Source organism: Hetaerina americana, unplaced genomic scaffold, assembly GCF_022747635.1.
Source record: "Hetaerina americana unplaced genomic scaffold, ioHetAmer1.1.p SCAF_2, whole genome shotgun sequence".
NCBI lineage: Eukaryota > Metazoa > Arthropoda > Insecta > Odonata > Calopterygidae > Hetaerina > Hetaerina americana.
In genome coordinates this window covers 110,133,869-110,155,547 of record NW_027286763.1, presented here as the reverse complement: position 1 = coordinate 110,155,547, position 21,679 = coordinate 110,133,869, and the positions used below count along the sequence as shown (strand labels likewise).

The following is a 21,679-nucleotide window of genomic DNA, read 5'->3' as shown; positions in this document are numbered from 1 at the left end:
CTTTCAACCGTTCTTAGATTGAAAATAAACCATGTTGTAATAAGTGATTACTGATTTGACCATTAGAGATTTGGTTTGTGTACTGGTAAAAAATGCAGGTGTTTATTTATTATGTAGAAAATGCAAAATTTAATATTGTGTCATTTATAAAGATCGTCTACAGTAAAATCCAGTTCGCCATTTCTCATTTAAATTTTCTGATGCTCGATCCTCAAATATGCACTCCTATAAAAGGTAATTCTCAAAGTATACGTGCCATTTTAAAAAAAGGGACATTTTTTTCATGAATTCATTGCCCCCCACAGTACTGCCCGAGTGACATGAGCATTTTTTAATTTTTCTATGAAAGGGGAAATTTTTAGCTGTTTTGGAATTGGCAATTCGATGGGAGTTATTAATACATTGGATAGAGAAGAAAAATATAGCTTTTTTTGTTGCTGGGAAAAACTGACGTTTTCAAAAATTATTTTCATGACGTTATGAGATGTGATGTCATATGTTTTGTTGAATTCCAGAAACCTATTTTAATTTAGTTAGTTTTCTATTTTAGTTATAATTGCTCACATTAGGGTGAACGATTTTTCCTTATGTTCAGAATTTAAGAGTTTCAAAAATAATTTTTCCCCTCCTTGAAAGCAGTCTCATCAAGTGGTCAGAATTGGCAGCTAAATCACCTGTACCAACTGGGAATACTTCTATCGAATTGTTAAATATTTTATCAATGCTATTGTATTGTTCTGGAGCACATGAAACAAACTAACTACCTTTAAAAATGATACCCTGCATTTTTCCCCGAATACTTTGGTGAGAAGAAATGCCATTTTAGCACATGGGAGGTTTATCTGTTTCCTGGCTGTAGCCTCATTTTGAAGCTACTTGGTCAATTGCACATTAGAAACTGATTCAAATGGTTTAATTCGATTTATTGTACACTGTTCACGGGCATGACATTCTAAAGTATTTTTGAAATGAGTTAATAAATGGAATTATATTGATAGCAACGATTGTATATGGGCGAACAGGGACATAGTTGTGACATACTTGTCAGAATTAAAATCATTGGATTAATGAGCATTCCAATAAGAAATGGTTGATTTCCTCTTATGCTGTCCTAATTCAGAAAGGAATATTTCGTTAGTCACAGGAACTTCTTACGATGTACCTGTGTATGTTCTCATTTGTCAGTTCTATTTTTGATTCCCACATACTTATGACTTTTTAAAGTTGCGATTCGATCCCTCCCTCATATGTTTAATGCACGCTACACTGATCACCTGATGGAAGTTCCGTAAGTTGGCAAATAATAATTGTATAAAAGATGTATCCACATTATGACATGATGAGGAACTTGATGTGGAGAACTTAAGTTTGTATTGGAGCTTCATTACTGTCAAGATGCCAAAGCCAGGTGTCAAATGCATTGTAGTAGTTTCCATAAATCAGCATTTGTGTCTTAATTTTGTTGATCATTACAACCAGGATGTCATTGAACCATCTCTTGTCACATTCATGGGGCTGTTTTTTAAATATTAATTAATAATTAAATATTAATGGGATTAGTGTGTTGAAAAATTACTTTCTTGGAGAAAAAGATGGAAAGAATCAAATTCACAGGAGCATCAAACCAGGGTCTTGGTTTTTGGCTAATATTTATTAGATGAGCTTTCATGGCTCTGGCTAGAATTTTAGTTTAGTTGCATTCTTTATTAAATGTTCATTTTGAAGGATAATGATGACCTGAGCACTTTGGATAAATAAATAGGTTACCTGTAGTCATTAGCCTGATTTCTCCAGGTCATAAGTTATATTTCAACCCCAAATGTTACATCTGATGATTGTACATTTACACGTATGCTTGATACCTTAGAGTTGTTAATCGTAATGTAATGCTGGTGAAAAAGAAGGTAAATTATCACCTCAGAATGTGATATTTTGAGTAATAATTTGCTTTTCAATGGTTACCTCTGATATTTTGGATACATTTGATACAGTTAGGTTCACGGATGGTGTTGCTGAATGGTGGTAGCTAAATAAGTACGAGTTCTCAGGGACTCTGCTGGCTTCGGTTGCCGGTGATGTCTCTGGGTAACCCAGATGAAGCCAAATTGTATGATTTTTGGATTCCTGGACTTTTTGGGCAACTGTAGGTGTAATAGAGAAAGGAATTGACTGACCTATTCCAAAAGTAAATTTCATAGCTACAGAGATATTTGACCTGTGTCCTTACAAAACTGACTTTTGAGTTGGACTGGTTGGCTGTTAAATAGTTCTGTTTTTGGTGATGGTAATACTCGTATACTCAATTAATATAGTGGTAATTTTTGCATTTAATAAAATCTTAATTTTGACATGTGCTATGAAAAAATGCAGTGATCAAGTGAAGGACGAGTTGGATATGTGAGGGTAGAGGTTATCACATACTAGGCCAGAAGTCATGTGAAATTCACAATTTCAGATCAGGGAGGCATTTTGTTTCCTTGCAAGATCCAATTCTATAAGAAGTGCCCGGAAGATTACAAGACTTGGTAAACATAACAATTTCAGGGTTAAACATGTGGAATTCCTTCATGATGAGGGTAAAAAAGAAACTACACTTCCACAGTAAACATTAAATATTTCATGGCCATGGCTTAATGCTGCACGTCATCATCAGGTAATATACATCAACATTTTTTCAACTTACATAGTCTGGCTGCAAGAGGGGAGTAAGGTATGGGGAGTAAGGGAGAGGGCGTAAGTTGAGTTTAGGTGCAGCAGCCCAGCTAGTGGTCTAGGGGAGGGAGAGGGTATGTATTGGAAGGTTACTGGCTCAAATTTGTGAAATTATGTTATGTTAATTAATTGTTATGTTAATTAAATGAAGAACACAATGTAACACTCCACCACTCTTCATTCTGTCCCTGTAACCATCGTTGACTGATGACGATGCGCAGTATCGAAGCCATGGTCGTGAAATATTAAATCTTTATTGTGGAAGTGTAAAGTATCTTTTTTACCCTCATTACAAGGCTTAACTTTAAATTGGATAATGAAAAACTGATCGAAGCACTTTTCCACTTGATAAATTTTTTTTTATTTTATGACCGGGTTTCGATGTAATACATCATCATGAGGTAACAAACTGAAGTTGTGTGCAGGATTATATACATTCTGGAAGAGGGGGAGAGGACATGGTAGGAAACGAGGGGGGTTGGAAGAGACATTTACAAGAAATAGCGGAAACAGCATTTTGACCTTGTTAAATATCACATAGTACATGTAGTCTTAGGGTGTGAAGGGGTCCTATCGGGTGCATGGTGGCAGTCTCCAATAAACCATCGGTAGCCGGGACGACGACAGTAGGTGTGCCGGGTTTGGAGGCCAAGGATTAGGCCCTTTTGGGAGGGTGGTGGTGGAATACCCCCACTTAACTCACACACTGGGGGGGGGGGGGAGGAGAAAGCACTCAAGGAAGGAGGCGGTTGTGTGTCAAGCGTGGATAAAGTTTACCAACGAAAGTTGATGGAAAGGAGGGGGGTGGGAAGAAGTGAATTGCATGTCATTGAGGAGAGGGGTTGTCTTCTTTACTCGTTGGACAATTTCCAATTGTTCCATCCCCCCCCTCGTTTCCTACCACGCCCTCTCAATGTAATACATTGAAACCCGGTCGTAAAGTAAAAAAAAAATATATCAAGTGGAAAATGCTTCTTTGATCAGTTATTCATTATTCTTGACTTCTACCACATCACGCCTGAAGCTACTGTTTAAATTGGATGTTGAGAATTATCGCCAGGCTTTGAGTCCCGGACCCACCAGTGAATAGCCAAATGATTCCCTCTTATATATCCTCTAGTTTACCTTTCCATTTATTAATTGTGAGAATATTTTGATTTAATTGCTTTGCACATCTTGTTAAGAAAATTCAATGACTGATGTAGCTGATTTATTCACAATTTTTGAGCTAGTTCTGTATGACCAATGATGCAAATGCTTTTTGGTGGGATTATAATTATTTTTCTTGTAAATTCAAGTTTTCCAGCCATGTCCCCCTCCCATTCCTTGGTGTCTGTGTAGTATGTTTGTTTTTGCAGGGCATTCCTATAACAGATTAAAACTGCTATGGTTCATCAGACTTCTCACAGATTAAAACTGCTATGGTTTTCCAAATTTTTATCTGCAAGATAAGTCATAAAATTTTATTTTTTTTATGATTAGGGAGGGCTGTGGAGATGTATCCCTTGCAAATGTTTTGCAAGTAGGATTTTCCATATTTTGCCTGTTCTTATAACTCACTGCAAGGTTTTATTCTTTGTTATTTTTGCTGATCCTATTTCTTCATTGCTTTCGATATTCTCATGTTGGTGTTTGACACCGTCCGAATCTTTTGCTGGTGGGAATTCACCCTTTCACTTATATTCTATCTAGCATTTTCCCATTTTATTGTAATCATGGTTTTCTCCTTCATTTCAGTTTTCTGCCATGAAGCCTGTGTGCTCCTATTATTTTTGCCTCATAACAAACCTACCCTACTTGCCTGGTGATTTAACTGTTTGTTCTGTTTTTTTTTAACCTCGTGCACTCTGGTTGTCTTTTTTTCCTTAAAATTAACATTAATTAATTACCACATTTGTGTTCAAGGCAAATCTAAAAACATTTTCACGCCACAACCCAATGCTTCAGATCAACCCTTAGATTGATTATTGTGTTTGTTCTCTTGCTTAATGCTTATCAATATATTTTGACATATACTCCATGTAAATTTTGAAATAGAGGGTTTTTTGTTTTGCATATGTAATTGAAAGTGAATGAAATAATACTAGTCCAGTAGATAGCACAGACCACTAAGCACCTAAATCCAGTACAGATACAGATCACTATTGAAAGGGACCTTTGAATACAAAATAATGATTAATTCTGAGGAACCAACGTTTAGCCATAGAAAAGCAGTAGATGTCGTTTCTCAATGCATGGTTTCACAAGAGAAGTTATTTTGTTTGGTCAAAGCCCTCCTTACTTGATGTCACAATATTATTGATTTGAATATTTTGTGAAAAAAATTTTCTTTTACCATAGTATCTCAAGGATACATTTAGGGGATTCATATTTGGACCTTTTGGTGCCTAGATATTATTGTGTCGATTCTTATCAATGCAAATGGCTGTGTTTAAAAACATCTCTGTCGACAAATTGAGAGTAGTTTCAGCCGTGACTTAGTGGAATTCGAGCATATGAAGAATGGAGAGTATGTATTTTCCCCGAAATAAAGATTATCTAGTGGAAAATTGAGACTATCCGTTCTTTATCATCTCTGCCAACGTCTTAATAATGAATTTGCGAGAAACTATATTCATACTAGGAGGGTCATCAAATGTTTAAAATTTTGAGGAGACTTTTCTTTCTCATTAGTTAGTTGAATTACATTTGGTTTCCTTTTTACATCTGATCCTAAAAAGCCAATCGAAATCCCTGGTTCATTAATCTCTATTGTAAAGTATTCTTTGCTGTTTTACTATTTCTTATATTGATTGAAAGGGTTCATGTCGTGGCTGGTTGGGCAGATAACAGACTCCGTATTAAATTTCTGAATTCCATGATGCACCATGGTGTTTGTAGATTTAATGGAGTTCATGAGAATTTAGACATTCAAGTTTTGCTTGTATTGTTAGTCCTTCAACATTCCTTTAAGTTTGTGAGTTGTGATAACATTTCAGGTATTTATTGGAATGAAATTATTATTTTAAATATTTTTTATAGAATTTTGAGCCAAATAAAAAAAAATTAGAATACGAATGTATTTAGCTTTGCAAAAATAATTTGTCAATCCTTTTGCATTCAAATGTGCTAGTAGATTGAAGGATTGGCAAATTTCCTCACAATTGCTAGAAGGCTGGAATCCTAAAAATCCCTGCCCTACACCCTCATGGTACAAAGTAGACGCCTTGACGTATCCTGGAACATATTTATTTGATTGTGATATTTCATTGGGGAGCCAAAGTCTCACTGCATATTGATTTGTTTCATCAAATTGTGGTAGATCATCAGTATGATAATATTATTATGCTATTGTTAAACTATTCCCTGATACTCCCTTGCTCTTTCAATGATTATCTACTTCTTTCCATCTCTAGAGGAAGAATTACTGCTGCTTGTTAGTATACCCATACGCGCCGAAATGTGGCCCGGCGAAATAGCCTCATCTGTGGGATAGTCCATTTAAATATTCTGCCACCATACTATATGGTGTTTTTGCATTTAATCACCAAATATTCGGTAATTTGGTAGCATCGATTATATTCGCCTGCGATAACCTTTCTTTATCTTCAGTTGCGTCCACAATCGGTGTATCAACCCCCTCTCTCTCTCATTTCAAATAAAAATATTTAGAATTTACACTTTGATGTAGGGCGACATCTTGTATCGAAAAAAATCTAAAAACTTGCGTTTTTTTCTATCGAGTTACCTTTGAAAAACCCTCGTCTTGTTTCTCAAGTAAATCTTCGGCGAAGTGTTTGAAATTCGGTACTTTTAAAAATATCTTCAGTATGTTGTTTCCTCGGTGGCGAGGGGCTTCGCTTTTCGCTCGGCGTGGAATTGATCGGTTTTTTTAAAATGAGAGAAATTTTCCTCGGTGAATTATTGCTTCGAGTAAAGTTGACGTGTCCTTTATTCACAGTTCAATTTGCGTGTAGATGGTAATTTTATTGTGATTGGACGACACCTAGCGTAATTGTGAATAGCTTGTAATAAAAACATACCAATGCCATCACATTTGTATTTGTGAATACTTACTAAAATAATTTCCTTAATCAGAATTTTAAATTAATTACTCACCGTTGGTTTTCTGAAAATACGCGCAGCGTCTTGCTTTCTGAGTCTCTAGCCAATTTGAATTTTATTTTGAACGAGTACTGTCATCCGCATACTATTGCTATGGAATGCGTTTGCGTTTTTATAATTTTATTTAATGTATGTGAATAGTAGGTGTATAATAGGCGTTAGAAGGGACTGTTAAGTCTCAATTTCGCCACAATAAAGTCGTTAAATATGCGTGGTTTGTGTAAAATTTATCGGGAAAAGTTTCAGAGAAATAGATTGATTTCAGATATCGCCACAATGCCTCAAAATTCTACAAAGTACATCCCTTGAGCGTCGACGCACTTTTGGCTGAGCGGCTATTTCACGACTCGAAGGCTCCCTGGTAGGCGGATTCCGGAAGGTCCTTCAGGTTACGCGTGAAAGCTTGTTTGATGGCGCTTACGGTCTCATGGTGGTATCCTTTGATGGATGGTGGATTTCACTTTTTGGAATAGGATATAGTCTGCTGTTGTCATGTCGGGAGGATTGTGAGGGGGTCGGGGAATCGTCGCGATGTCGTTGTAGAAGGTCTTCGCGAGTAGACACTCGAATCTGCTCTGGGTCGTCCGTCAAGACAATCGGGATGAGTCAGTGATAATGGTGTATGCACTGTCACTGTCTTATCAATGCCAATATAAGATCTTCGATTATGCGCACACTTGGGCGACGGTCTGAATTCAGCGCTTCACGAACGTCGAGAAAAAATTATTGTCGATATTGTTTACACAAGCCCTGAATATATAAGCAAATAGAGTTGAATTCGGTAAATGTCTACGAATTCCGCGAGTATGAATGAATCGGATACAAGCCAGAAGTATGTATTGAGTAAATTCTCAGTACGTCTTAAATTATTTTAAACATTTAAAATTAATAAAAATGTCGTCCTATTTTGACAAAATCATTTGATTTTATATATAGAAATAACATTAACCATAAACACCGTAATCCAATCACAGTAATCAACCCGAAGGTCGGTTTGGTAGGTGATGGTAGATTTCACCCAGTACTAAGCCCGACGGCGTGTGAAATTCACACATCAGTGTAGGGGAACAAGTCCCTTCCCTGTGCCGGTTATGGTTTTCCAGGAAGATCTGGCACCCGAATATTCGCAGAGCTTGGGTGGAGCTGAGGGTGCCCTTAGAGGCTGGTCCGGGAAGCGAACCTGGACCCTCCGGTCAGTCGGCCAACCCCTGGACTACCACGACCCACAGAAATAACTTTAATTTATATATGTAGAATTTTTTACGTAGCCCCATATTCCGCTGAATGTTAATCCAAAAGTTTGTATTTTTACCTCGAGTGCAAAAATAAACGGTCCTTGGGTATTCATTGCGTTATGATTCCGCTGCTTTCGGATTTGTGTTCTATTTTACTCTCACCGTTCAATTTTGCAATCTTCCCATGCGACATCCACCGAAGCCTTACCTCATAGTTATATTACCCTCATTGTTTAAGCATGTTTATTTTAATTTTATTGGCATTATCTCTTCTACCGTAGTGCGATGGGGGTAATAATACATTTTCAGCATCGCTGCTAAGGAGACCTCATTTCAAGTCACGCAAGAACCTCAATATGTAATTTAACCTTCGCCCGGCGAGTGATTCCCAACCTAGCTGCTCAACTATTTTTGATAAGCCACGAAGTTCATCATAGCAACGTTCAACAGATCTAGCTCCTCTACGCTGCACGCGATCCAATTCGGCAATTAATCCAACTTAGTGAGGAACCAATATTCTTGCAGCATATTCCAAATGAGGCCTAACCAACGACAGATAATATTTCTCTTTGACCTTCCCATCACTCCAGTACTCTTCTAATAAATCCAAATTTATTCTAAGCAAGTCCACATATTCCCCGTATGTTCTTCACCCAGGAGAGATCGTGAGTGAGGGTAACGCCTAGGCATTTAATTGAGTCTACACATTCCATTTCGGCGTTCCCAACGCAGTAGGCGTTCGGGAGGGAATTGCTCTTTTTTCCAAAAATTTATGACTACGCACTTTTTTAAGTTTAATTCTAATTGCCAATTGTTGCACCAGCGTTGCATAGCATTAAGGTCTTCTGATAAAGCGGTTGTGTCCTCAGAATCACGGTAAACTGCATCGTCGGCAAATAAACGTATCTTACTGGTGACTACACAGTCAATGTCGTTCTTTAACGTAAAGTAGGAATAGAAGAGGTCCAATAACACTTCCCTGGGGAACACCTGAAGTCACTTCTACTGCATTTGAGTCAACTCCATCTATCACTACTCTTTTTGTACCTGACTATTCTAAAAGTCTTTAATCCAACCCCGGATATTTTTATCCATGCCTTATGCTTCTAACTTTGCGAATAGTTTACTGTGAGGTAATTTGTCAAAGGCTTTCTTAAAATCTAGAAATATCGCGTCCATTGGAACATTGCTCTCTCCTGAAATAAGAATATCACGAACAAAAAGCGTATCTCGCAGGGTCTACCTTTTCGGAAACCGTGCCGATTTATCATTAGTAATTCCTGTTTATCGAAGTGTCTCACGATTGACAACAGGGTGCGCGGTGCTTAAATCCGGACACACCTCCGGTTCCTCGAATGAGGTTTCCTCGCCGGTTTAGCGGAACCGCCCTTATACTTCTCCGAAGCATTATACTTTGCCACAATTTCGTGAAGAGTTGATCTGGAGTCCCCGAAAAAATCGAACTGGTACACTGGGCGAACGCCCAGCGCGAGCATTTTCGGTAACGGCGGCTCTTCGTATGTACTCCGCGCGTGTACGTAACATCTCGGCCATTTTGAGGTTATCGCTGTTTACTAGATGCCTATAGCTTTCAAGACCGACAATATGCGACTTACAGTGGAACTACGATATGTCGGTAAATTTAAATTGAAATTTGTCCGGTTTTAACCGCCTTCCCCTGTTTATACTCCTTAACCTTGCACGAAATGGATGCGAGGGAAGTAGGTCTGTAATTCTTCGGTTCCTCCTTGTCTCCGTTTTTTAACATTGGTGTTACGTTAGCCGTATTAACAACCTCTGAGGGTCTTAAGGTCTACTAGCGACTTCTTAAATATTATTTCTAGGTACGCCGCAATTTCCAACGCTAGTTCCTTATATATACAAGCGGGTATTTGATCGGGCCCGGAGGATTTATTAGGCTTAATGTTTTTCAGTAAACGTCCTATTCCATAATATGAGATTTCAATTGTTAGATGGGGCTGCATGCGATCAACTTTGTTCTTACCCGCTATTATTTGAATATACTATATATGAAACCAGCTTCTCCTTTCCTCATGATATTCCTCATATAATCGGGGAAAATAATACTTTTAGTTTTCACGCATAAACATTCATTTAATGACTAGGTTTCGTTACAGAGTAACGTCTTCAGTGTTACAAAATGTTTACCTGTGGAAACTCTAAGTAATCGCTTGAACCGGCACCATCGTAATCATGGTGTTCCTCTAAGTAGAGCTCGAAGCAGTTTCATCCATGTGTAGTAAAAGCAATCGTCTTCTGCCAATTTTTCGTCGCTCTTTTCTTTAGGGGGAAATAGCTTGGTTATGTTGCTTGAACCGGCCGTTTCCTTCTCGCTTCTTCCACCGTAGGCGAGGGAGGCCGAGGCCTGACCAGGTAACGCTTTCTTTTCTGCTTTTCCCACTTATTTCAGCCCAAACGTATAATGTTAATATCATCTTTTCCCTCTTCGTCCACACACCATTATTTTGGTTTTATATTTAAAATATCCCCGCGTTATAACTTCTTTATTGTATAATCTTCTCTTCACGCTTGCCTTTTCAGGCTTAGCATCAAATCCCCGTTTTGAAGCCAGCTACTAAACCTCGCACAGCCTGAAATTCACTCTCCTCTCGTTTTGGGTTCCTCTTATTTTGTTCCTAACAGTTAGCATTCCATTCAGATCAATACTATCAATTGCTCGCTCAAATCGCACGCGAACAAGAGTCCGTCTGTCTCGGTGTGCGTTCTCTCGCTTCGCGGAGGCGTACGTAATCGCTTGCGTTTGACGATCCCTGCTCATTAAAATTCAGTTCCTGGCTCGAGTGGAGTTGCCATGGAAGAGAATGAGTCGTCGCTCGTAGCGCACGGCAACCAAGGCCAGTTTTCTTTGTTCACACGCTTCGTGAAAGGTCGGGACTAGGGGAAGAAGCAGTTAATGATATGTGCGCATTAATACCGCTGGATTCGTCTGAAGCGTGTTCTAGAACCTCGCGAATCGGCCGAAGTCGGCGAACGACGTGCTTGATCTTCTGAACAACACAGTATTGCCCTCGTATGACTAATCATTTCCCATAAGAAACACCAGATTCACAACAGCGATAGAACTGTCAATCTTTAGAGAGAGTAATGAAGGCAAGTTGGCAGGCATGGCACGTGGGACTGGCATGTGTTTAGCTGGAAGTGGTTGAACCGCTTGTCAATCAATTGAACAGCTTAATGGCTTGAACATATTGCACTGGTACATCGAACAGTCCTCATTATGACATTGTGAGACCTTCAAGATCTGCCGTTTTGTATCGCTCGGCATATCCTCGCGGTTTATCCGTGGGAGGAGATTTCGAAGGCCAGGGAAGATATTTTTATTTTCCCCCGCGGAAGGAAGGAAGGAAGAATGGTCCCTTTGAAGTGCATCTCTATTCACTCCTAGGTCCATTCCGCCACGCCCCTCCCTTTCCCATTCAACACTTCCTCCCCCCTACGAACCCTTCCTCCACTTCCCACGTCGCCCTCCCGTGTTATTTTCTCCAGCGCGCAACCCATCCGCCCACGCTTTCTCGCATCGCGTGAATCCGCCGTCGTTGGGTCAGAGCCACCGTCGGCGGCGGCGTGAGGGCGCGTCTTCCACCACGCGGGCGGGCGGAGAAGGAGGAGGTGCCGGTGGGGGAGGAGAAGGGACTGCGGTCTCCCCGCCGTGCAGGTGGTCATCGGGGCTCCGTGGAAAGACCTTGGTCATCCCCTCACCCCCGCGACATAACCCTGATGAAAAAGACCCCCCCCCCCGCAACAGTGTCAAAGGAAATGACATCTCAGAAATTCGCATTGTTGTGAACCGTTCCCTTTACGACCACTTGACCTCTGCCCTCACTTTGTTCAAGACGCACCCTGAGACACCCTATTGCCACACACACCCTTGCTGGCTGCCTGAGGGGTATGTCGCAGATTTGTAGTTGGAGAATCGAGAGGGTCGAGAGGTTGCGGTGGCTATCGTAATGGCTTCCCACCCAGAGGGCCCAGGTTCAAATCTCGGCGGTGTTGATTATTTTTCAGAGGTATTTCAATCCCTACTTGAGGTGCTTTGTGGAGATCACCATGAGTGAGTACGCCGCACGTCAGATGGGACGTTAAACTGCGGACCCCTTGGCGCCTCTCGTTTCGCTAATGCCGACGCCGGCTTTATCCTCCACCCTTCATCCTTTCCTGTCCATCCCTAATGGCGCAAATGACCTCAGCTGTCGGCCGCCTCCCATAAATGCTGCTACTTCTCGGAGAATCGATGGACAAATGTCTTGAAAATGAGAGATTTCTGTGAGAGTAATAATATACGAAATGACGAATGCGTAGTGCAGCGTGACGATTTCAGATGTCACTTGTTTTGAATACTTTCGTGTTTCATGCACCGGAAGTCGCATTGACAACCTAACGTGGCCCATTTGGTGCGATTACTGTTAGTCTTACCGATGACGGAATTGAAAGGACCAATGCAATTCTCTCTCTTAAATTCTGGTCTGAAAAATTCTAATCTTTCTTGTGGGAATCCTGAGAGAGTAAAAATTAAATCTAATGAGCAGAGATGTCTCGGAAAGGAGCTCTTTCCTATCGATGCTCGGGATTACTTCAGGTTGGGATACTGGTTGTATTGTAGGAGTCATGTGTGACCAAGTATTGCCGTCTTAGTGTATCCTAAGAATTCTTCTCCTACATGATTTCGCCTCCGACGTTCGGAAGACGAGAGCTGACTTTTTCTGTATGATTTAAGCGCGGGGGGAGTTTTTAACGTTAAAATGACTCTCTTTCATCAAATGACTGAGAGCGGTACCCACATTGATGTCAACATTGATGGCATAACTTACGCATAAAGACTAAATAGAGTTCCACTCAATGAAGAGGTATTTCACGACATATATACATCACTAGTCTGTTACATCTTCAGGTGTGGTGAGACAATATCTGAAGATCCTGCAGGGTAGTGAAAGATGCTACGATTAACTTGTCTCCTTATGCAGCGAAAGTCTTCGTTTCTGAGTCCCATTTTCCTCTCAATTTGTTTTTTTAGATTTTCACGGGATTTATATATACATTATAGATCTCGACAATTCTGTGTTGATTTACTTTGATTCGCAATGTTTCCTTTTCATTTGCCTCTAGCTTTAATGCGGAGTGTGAGGGGCTTCTGTTAGTTGATAGCGAGGAAATCACTTCGTACCATTGATCATCTGTCGACTTTTTACCTCCACCTCTGTTGCGAAAGCTGTAGTTGTTTTACACCCGATTCTTCTAGGTCATATTTGGACGCCCTCAACTGTCGCTTTCCCATTCCCAATCCGGTGTACTGTCCATTTCCCTTTTCAAAAGATCATTTGTATAATTTCCATTCTTTTAACCTACTTATATTCCATTCCACAATCTCTTGAATTTCTCTCCATCCTTCCTTGGTATTTTCTTATTCTCAACTTATCCCTCTGGTATGCAAATATGTTATCTTTTCTCCGTACTAATCTTTAATCTCTCCTTTCTGGGAGTTTTTATTTTTCTCGTTGATCACTTTTATGCTCAACACTGAACAAGAAAACATTAATCACGTATTTCATTGGCCAGTTCCTTTCTAGATTTCGAGAATTTTCCTTTTAAAAAATAAAATAAGCTACCTTAAATCATTTTTGTGTTTTTTTAGCTGTATTTTGTTTCATGCCTTTAGACCAATGAGGTCGTTTGCCCCGAAATTCTCTGCCCACTGAGAAGATTCGGCCAATGTTGGATTGGGGATGAGGAGGGGAATTGGATTGAATGGTGGCATGACTGATTCGACTTGTTTCATTCGGCTGTTAGGAAATAGCAATGGATATTACTCATATTTATCAGTTTGTTGGTATAATCATTGATGTTTCAGTGAGCCTTAAGGTTCCCCTAGCACGCTGACTGCCATCACGTGGGATGTTTGAATGAATTTTTATTACACGGTGAGGTAGTTTTGATTTTTGATTTTTTCGTTCCAAATAGATATATTATGTCGGCTAGAAATACAGTTCTGCATTATATCTTATATTTCAGCCGTAAGAATTTTCGGGGTATGGGAGGTGCATTTGTTAATTGCTTATTTACCCTTACTATTTGCGGAACTGGTCCATAAAAAACGGAGTCGTTTGAATAAACGCCTCTGCGGACGAGTTTCTCTCCTAATTGGCGGCGGTCGCCTCCCTTCTCTTTTTTTCGAGGTATTTCCGAGCATCGAATATCTTCTTCAATCTTATTCGCGAGAGAGGGAGAGAGCAGTGGGCGCCGTGCGTTAACGACTCTCAAGCCGCGCAGCATTTTTATTTTTAGTTCCCGATGTAATTCATGCGCGGATGCACGCGCGTGTCCACTTAAGCGGGGTGGAATGACGCAGGGAGGGTCCTTCCCAAGAAGGGCTTCCCCAAATCACCCCGTCCGCACCCGAGCCGTAAACCGAGCCGAGCCGTAAACAAGGCGTGTGCCGGGCACACGAGGAGAGTCGCCCTCGGCCGTCACATTTCTTCCCTCGCGCCGGCGTTGCCGTGCGTGCGTGCGTGCGGGCGGGCGGGCGAAGGCGAGACACGCTGGCAGCGTTCCAAAGCGCCATTTAAGAGTCTCCTCCGAACCTTCGGATACACACGGGAGTTGATTCGTAGCGGATCGATTTTTTTATCGAATCGAATGCCGTATTCGAATCGACTTGAAAGGCGGGTCGTGATCACGTGTCCGAAAGTTGCCTGGCCCAGGTGACGATGGGGTGAAAAGTTCTCGCTTGCCAAACCTGAGGTCGCGGGTTCGATTCCCGTATAGGTGAGTGTTACTCCACCTCATGGTATGAATGTTTGTAATTTTCGATGTAATTTTAAGGGGTTAGGCAGAAGAAGGGACTAAAAAAGCCTCAAGAAAGACGTTAAATAAATAAATAAAATTATCATCGAAGTTACTTTTGGGGGGTGATTGACAAATGGAACAGACAAATTGAAAGCCACATTCGAACATTGAACAATTAAATACTTGAAACTAAATCTTTTAATATTTACAAAAGTTTCAACATGATTAATGATGCCTGACCGCACGACCCGACTACGTATTGGATGCGCCAAATTGTAGAATGAGCCGTTTATTCTTTCGATCCAAACGATTTGGTCCAAACCGTCGAATTAACTCGTATGGCGGGCACATTATCCAAGTGTCAAACCTACATGAGTGGCCGATAGCGAACTCAAATAGGATCATGGGTGGGATTCACGTAAAATTCCCAAGTTGATCCTTTTACGAGTCGACTCCTGCGTGTGATCGCCGCTTTAACTTCCCCCTCGGATTGCCGCGAAGGTCCTGTTGTGAGGGCTCCTCGCCGCGTTGATCTGCCGCTCGCGGGCGGGTGGGTAAGGGGAGGGTTGGATGGAAGGGTTTGACCCCCTGGGAAGGGAGTGGCGCGGCGCAGGGGGTGATTTGGAAGGCGTCCTAAGGGCGAAGAGAGTCGAAGCGTCGTTAAAATAGTCCTGGCTCCAGGAAGTGTTGACGAGTGGGATGCCTCCGCTTTATTTGTGATTCTTTCGTGCGTGTGTCTTTCAGCGGAAAAAGAATTGTGTAAGCTATTCTTCGGTCGGCTCTCCTGATGGAACGGGTCGGGAGTCATGTTAGCTCGACGCTTTCGCGTGCTCACTCTTCCTCGGATTTTCTGACCACTTTCGGCGGAGATAAAGCTTTTGAGATGCTTTCGGCGTTGACGTGACGTTTTAGCGCTCACCGATGTGTTTATGCAAGTCTCGCCGTTGAGTTTGGAAATCATCGAAATATGGAGCTCAAAGATCCTTTTACCCCTTCAGGCATACTTAACTATATTCATGAGAGGCAAGGCTTTTATTTAGCCAAACCTGTAGGTGAGTGGATTCATGATCGTTATTTTGAAAAAATTGGAATGCTCTAAGGATTTATGTTCAAATTTTTGTCGCGTTAAGTTTCGTTAGAGTTATTTTTTTTTATTTTTTGAGAGAAGGTTGAGACCGATACTTTGTGGAAAGCACGTTTATTTCTTCGTGCCGTAAAAGCTTACATTCTTCGTATTTTGTCCCTCATAGTATTTTAGTTGTGACGTGGCTTCATTCATCGCAGTATCAGTTTTCATATTTTCGTATTAATTATTATATCTTGATTAAATCAAATGCGATTGAAGTTTTATGAAATTAACCTTCTTATTCCGAGAATTTCGATGGGAATGACGGATTCCAGTGTAGCATATTCACTTCAGGTGGGAATCATGCTTTCGACATTAAATTGATATCCATAATAAAAAGACTACTTTTCCACGGATTTATAACTCTGTGGAAAAGTACCAAGTCCTTTTAGTATGGATATGAAATACTTCCACGAAGTGAAGCCTGAAACTAGAATATATATTAAATTGATCTGTTTATCGTCTAACTTTCTCTATTGACGTATTCACTTGAATGTGTGATGAATCCTTTGACGAGCGAAGCAGACCACGTCAGCTGACGCAAATTGTTAACCAAAAGACTCAACTGAGCTAATGTGTTTTGAGAAATGCTTTTTAGCGTTGAGCTTTTTTATTTTTATTTAGCTTAAATTTTTTGACTTTTTCACATTTTGCCCTCTTTGTTTGAGGATTTCAACTGCCTGCACTTTTGATTTTCTCACATCTCACATTAGATAGTGTCATAGATATTATTTTTATGCCATTCATTAGGGGGTCGAAACTCAAGCGCAGTGTAAATGGCCTACTCTCTCGTCTGCGTAACGAACTTAATGATTCAATGCAGGAATTTGGCGCGAACATTATTGGTCGACTCATTTCCCTTTCCCCTGGGTCGAGTGTCGTGCTGACCCTAGGGGGATGGGTGGTTTGCGTTCCAACGTTAGACGCCTTTATCGTTGCGTTAACTACTGCTCGTGTTGAAGTGTTCCGCTCCGGGAGTCGTCGAAGGAGGCATCTCCGATGACTTTTTCCTGGATAACGTTTGATTGCACTCGAGTGGACCATCTTCCGGGGAGTTCCCTCCCTCGTCTCCGGCGGGGCCTTCGTTGATGTTCCGCACGTTCCCCGGGGGGGCTGAAGTGTTTCCCCATTGGCCCGAAGTTGGCCCCTCCCAACGCCCCCGTCCTCATCCATTGGTTGCGAATCTCTTCCAGTCTTCCTCTCCCGCGGAGGCGATCGTCGGCTTACGGAGTCTTCCCGGTCGCGCACCTCGAGGTTGGACCAAGGAGGCACACGTCTCTTCGCTGCCCGCCCGTGGCGCCCTGCGGTCCCGCTCGTGGTAGGTGAGAGAGAACCGACCCCTCTTCCTCCGGACGTCCTCCCCCCCCCGCGCGAGCCCCAATTTCAAATGAGACTTCAATATCAAGGTGATGATGATGTGTGCTTGAGGTTTTTCTTTTTTTGATTGTACTAATGCATATAATCTAATGAAGGCTTATTTTTTTATCTCCCGCCATTTACCGAGGTCACTAAATAATTTCCACGCAAACAAGCAATCATCATCATAAGTATTTCAATCCTAAGATAGGTTTGCTCCAGCCCTCCATTTAGTGTTGATTCCCTCACCCTCTGATAGGTTCGCTGTTTTACCTCCTTCTTAATTTTCCCTATGTACTTGTCTCTTGGCCTTCCTCGCGGGATATTTCCTTTAATTTTTCCTTTTATTATGTTTCTAACTAATCCATTGTGCCTCACAGTGTGGCCAATCCATCTAGTTCTTGAAGGATCTCAGGTTTCCCGGCGTATGGTATTCAAGAAGTTGCAGTACACCGACGTTTCGAAGGCTGACTCTGCCATCGTCTTCAGGGTGAAGTCGGTGTCGAACGTCGGTGTACTGCAACCTGACCCGGTGGGAAACCCGAGAGAACTTCTTGAACATCTAGTTCTTCTTTGCCGTAGAGCTCTCCACATGGTCCTATTCTCTTCTGCTCTACTGTATATTTAATTCCTCGTTCTTTACTTCGTCTGTCCATTTAATCTTCAGCATTCTCCTCCAGCACCATGTTTCTAAGGCTTCTATTCTTCGTTGGTCCAATATGCCATGTCTCCGATCCGTAAGAGTGCCATGCTCCACACGAACGTTTTGGCGAACTGCTTCCTTGTTTGCAATCTTATGTTCTTTGAAGACAATAGTTGCCTCTTCTTCATGAATGCGTTCTTACCTTGGGCTATTCTTCGCTTGATGTCGGTCGAACTTCTTCCATCCCATTCTGTGCTGCTGCCCAGGTAGATGAAGGATTCCATTTGTTTCACTCCTCTAATTATCTGAATTCTGCTTTTCTCTTCCACACTCAAGGATTATCGTTTTATTCTCGTTGATGCTCATATTATATTCCCAAAGGTTACTATAGTATATAATGTAATAGAAGCTTATTTTTTTATCTCCTGCCCTTTACCGAGGTTACTAAACACTCCACGCAAACAAGCAATATGGAGGCCAAATTAGAAAAATGATTCTGGACCAAGCGGACTTAATTGACTTCAACGTGGCCTAGGTTAATGAATGTGCGGAAAAGGTGCGATTTGTTGCTCCCCGAGAGCAAAACTGTTTAACTTCAGTTTTCTTCGCATCCTTCTGGCTGGTTCGATTTTTTTCACCCAGACCTTGGATGGGCGAATCTTAAAGCATCCAGAAAGTTGATTACTATATTTTCTTGTATAAATAATAAGTCGCCCGGGTGAGGCTATATAAGCTGTGCATTCTTCACTGGTTTCGCATCCAAGTAGTTGTTCGTGAAACTTGGTACTTAGTCTAAGAGGTTACTGAGGAGAAAATAATGTATTTCTGACGTGAATGACATCTTTTCAGAGCGCGAAATCGTTTATTTAATTTCATCCTGTCATCATGTAGTTCCACGCTCATATGTCTTCTTTTTTGTAGTTTCTTTTGGCTGCCCTTGACGGAGTTTTTCGTTTCTTCGTAAAAATGGGCTTAGAACTGACAACTCTCATTCTCTTCCGCTTATTCTTACTTTTCGTTTCCTTGAGTTTGTCTATGTATGTCATTTCCGATGTTTTATTTATTGATAAAAATTCATTAAGGTTGGACTTGGGTTAAGTGCGACAGCGACATTTTTTGTTTCAGATCTATTATTTTTTTATAGAATCCATCATTTCGATTTAGAGATTCGTATTTATTTTTTGTAATTTATTTATTCTATAAAGAACCTTCGCGAAATTCTTCCTTCCCCATTAAACACAGTTTGGCCTCTAGCCTGAAATATTTTTTCAGCGAGTTAGAAAGGTGTAGAAACTTCCGATAATTTATGTAAAATAAGGCGTATTTAATTCTATATGACTGCCACCATTTGACTCAGTCTTGTCTTTTTTATATAAATTCTTTTGTTGTGAAGTGTTACAAAATTTATTCCTACTTAAAAATAAGAGGCTTATCGACAAGAACTGCCATTTATTTTTCGTGTTTGGCTTGTCAAACAAGTCCATAGGTCTTTGAAAATATTAGTGGTTTACATAATATGCGTAAACTGAAGTGATTGCTAACACGATCAATTTAATATATAATTTTGAACGTTAATTGGTAGAGCTTTTAGCTGTTTTAATTTTAATGAGATTTTTGTTCGGGTTTAGCTAAAAGAAGTATTTTGCACTGTTTAATGCAAATGACCGTTTTGCGGTCAAGTTGGACAGTATTCCATTCATGAGATTTGTCTGCGAACGGACATAAAACTGTGCTAACTCGGGTTGACCCGTTGAGCACGCGTCATAATACACGTTGACATTGGTCATTACTCTTGTGGAATATTGGGAGACCTGGCGGGAAAATCGTTTGTACGTATTCCTGTCAGTGGTTCAATCAATGATGCTTCGCAATTTAATATGGCTCTGCGCACTCGACTCTTCAAGAAGTTCACCATTTAATGCAAAGATTATTCTTCTTCTTTAGTCTTTCGGCCCGGTATCACTGAGAAAATTCTTCATTTTGAAATAAAAATCAGTAGCCCAGTCCTTGAAGAGAACGTTCAAGTGTCTTAATGTTTTCTCATCCCCAGAACATGGTTTTGAGGCTCACAAAGTATCGGGAGCTTTTTCCCAGAAGGGATAGACAAATGACAGATTATTCATAAGACATCGGGAGCCTTCTACGAATCCTTCATTTTTGTCACGATAGCTTCTTTGCTTCAAAGTAGTCTTCACATCCATTTAACTACAATTCTTAACTGTCCCCCTTTCTTTTTAACTCTTTAAGGCTTTCAGTTCAGTTCGACTCAACTCATCAAATTTGATTCTGGAATACTACTGCCCTACTCGATTTTGAGTATTAGCCACTACGTCAGCCATCGCACCACTCCGATCCCCTCATTGTTAGCGCGGACAATACCCGTCAAGAACGCCCGTTTCTGGAATGCCTGTTCTTATTTTTGGGCTCAAAATAATTGCTTAATTAATGGGCGACGTTAATAATCGAGAGGTTAGGTAATAATTGAATGCCAGCCGCTTTCTAATAAGGTCACCGATAGAATTCTTCAAGTCTACGATACCCAAATGAAAAGATTTCTACTGGGAGACTGAGATAACCGTTAAAATTTGATGATAAAATTATTAAATGATGTATACCTGATATTATGACATCTGGACAAAACGAATGAGGAAAAATTAGTTTCCACTAAATTATCATACATGAAAACGCATATTTTCTCTGAGGACATTGGCCATACACTATTGTTGCACATTTAATTCACAACTGACGAATATTCCATGCTGTAAAACAATGCGGATTCCCAATGAAAGACGGGTTGAAGTACCAAATGATTATCAATACTCTTATAATCTTCATGACGTTTCCTTTTGGGGTGAACAAAGAATCTTCATTTTTCAAGTTCTATCGTGGACCACACATTCTTTCACTAATTTCTGCCGTGTGTCATTAACTTCTTTCTCATCTGTCGTATTAATGCATTGTTGTATACGCACGCACTGTTTTGTACCCAATACTCTCTATATTCTTTGTCTTGAGTGTCGCCACCTTCACCCATGAATTTCCCTGTCTACCCTATTTTCTCAAGCATTGCCTTCCTCTATCGAAATACTATATATCTCTCTCTTTGGTGATCCGGGCCTAATCCATTTTTTTAGCATTACCAAACCACCGTAGTGCTCTATAATTTTTGTCTAACTCGATGATTCCAATCCGCTACTCACATCATGATGAACTGCATTTTGTCGAAATTTATGGGGATCGAGATGGCGAGGTGGCTATCGTGCTGGCTTCCCAGCCAGAGGGCCCGGGTTCAAATCCAGGTGGTGTTGAATATTTTTCAGAGGTATCTCGATCCCTACTTGAGGTGCTTCGTGGAGATCACCATGAGTGAGTACGCCGTACGTCAGATGGGACGTTAAACTGCGGACCCCTTGGCGCCTCTCGTTTCGCTAATGCCGACGCCGGGTTTCTCTCCACCCTTCATCCTTTCCTGTCCATCCCCTATGTCGCAAATGACCTCAGCTGTCGGTCGACTCCCCTAAATACTACTATTTCTACTAATCGAAATTTATGCTAATCGCCGCATGCCCTATCCAAACCTAACGTCTATGTCATGCCTAACATTTTGCCACGATTTACAAAGTAATCCACTGGTTAAATTACTTCTACATTTACTATCACCATGCAATCAATCTTCCTGTT

The 21,679-nt window shown here is 40.8% G+C and overlaps 1 protein-coding gene across 6 annotated transcripts in view; it reads left to right on the top strand.

Annotated features, from left to right (window-relative positions):
- The window catches only part of LOC139687846 (cytochrome c oxidase assembly factor 6 homolog), a 98,459-nt gene that overhangs the window by 904 nt on the left and 75,876 nt on the right, over positions 1-21,679 (top strand). The window contains exons 1-2 of one of the 6 annotated variants that reach the window (XM_071585166.1): positions 15,721-15,925; positions 17,193-17,317. The exons of 2 other annotated variants lie outside the window; for them this stretch is intronic. In XM_071585166.1, coding sequence (XP_071441267.1) covers positions 15,841-15,925; positions 17,193-17,317 — 210 coding nt within the window. In that variant the 5' untranslated portion in view covers positions 15,721-15,840. 3 more of the 6 variants (XM_071585168.1, XM_071585167.1, XM_071585170.1) reach the window with 3 other exon arrangements.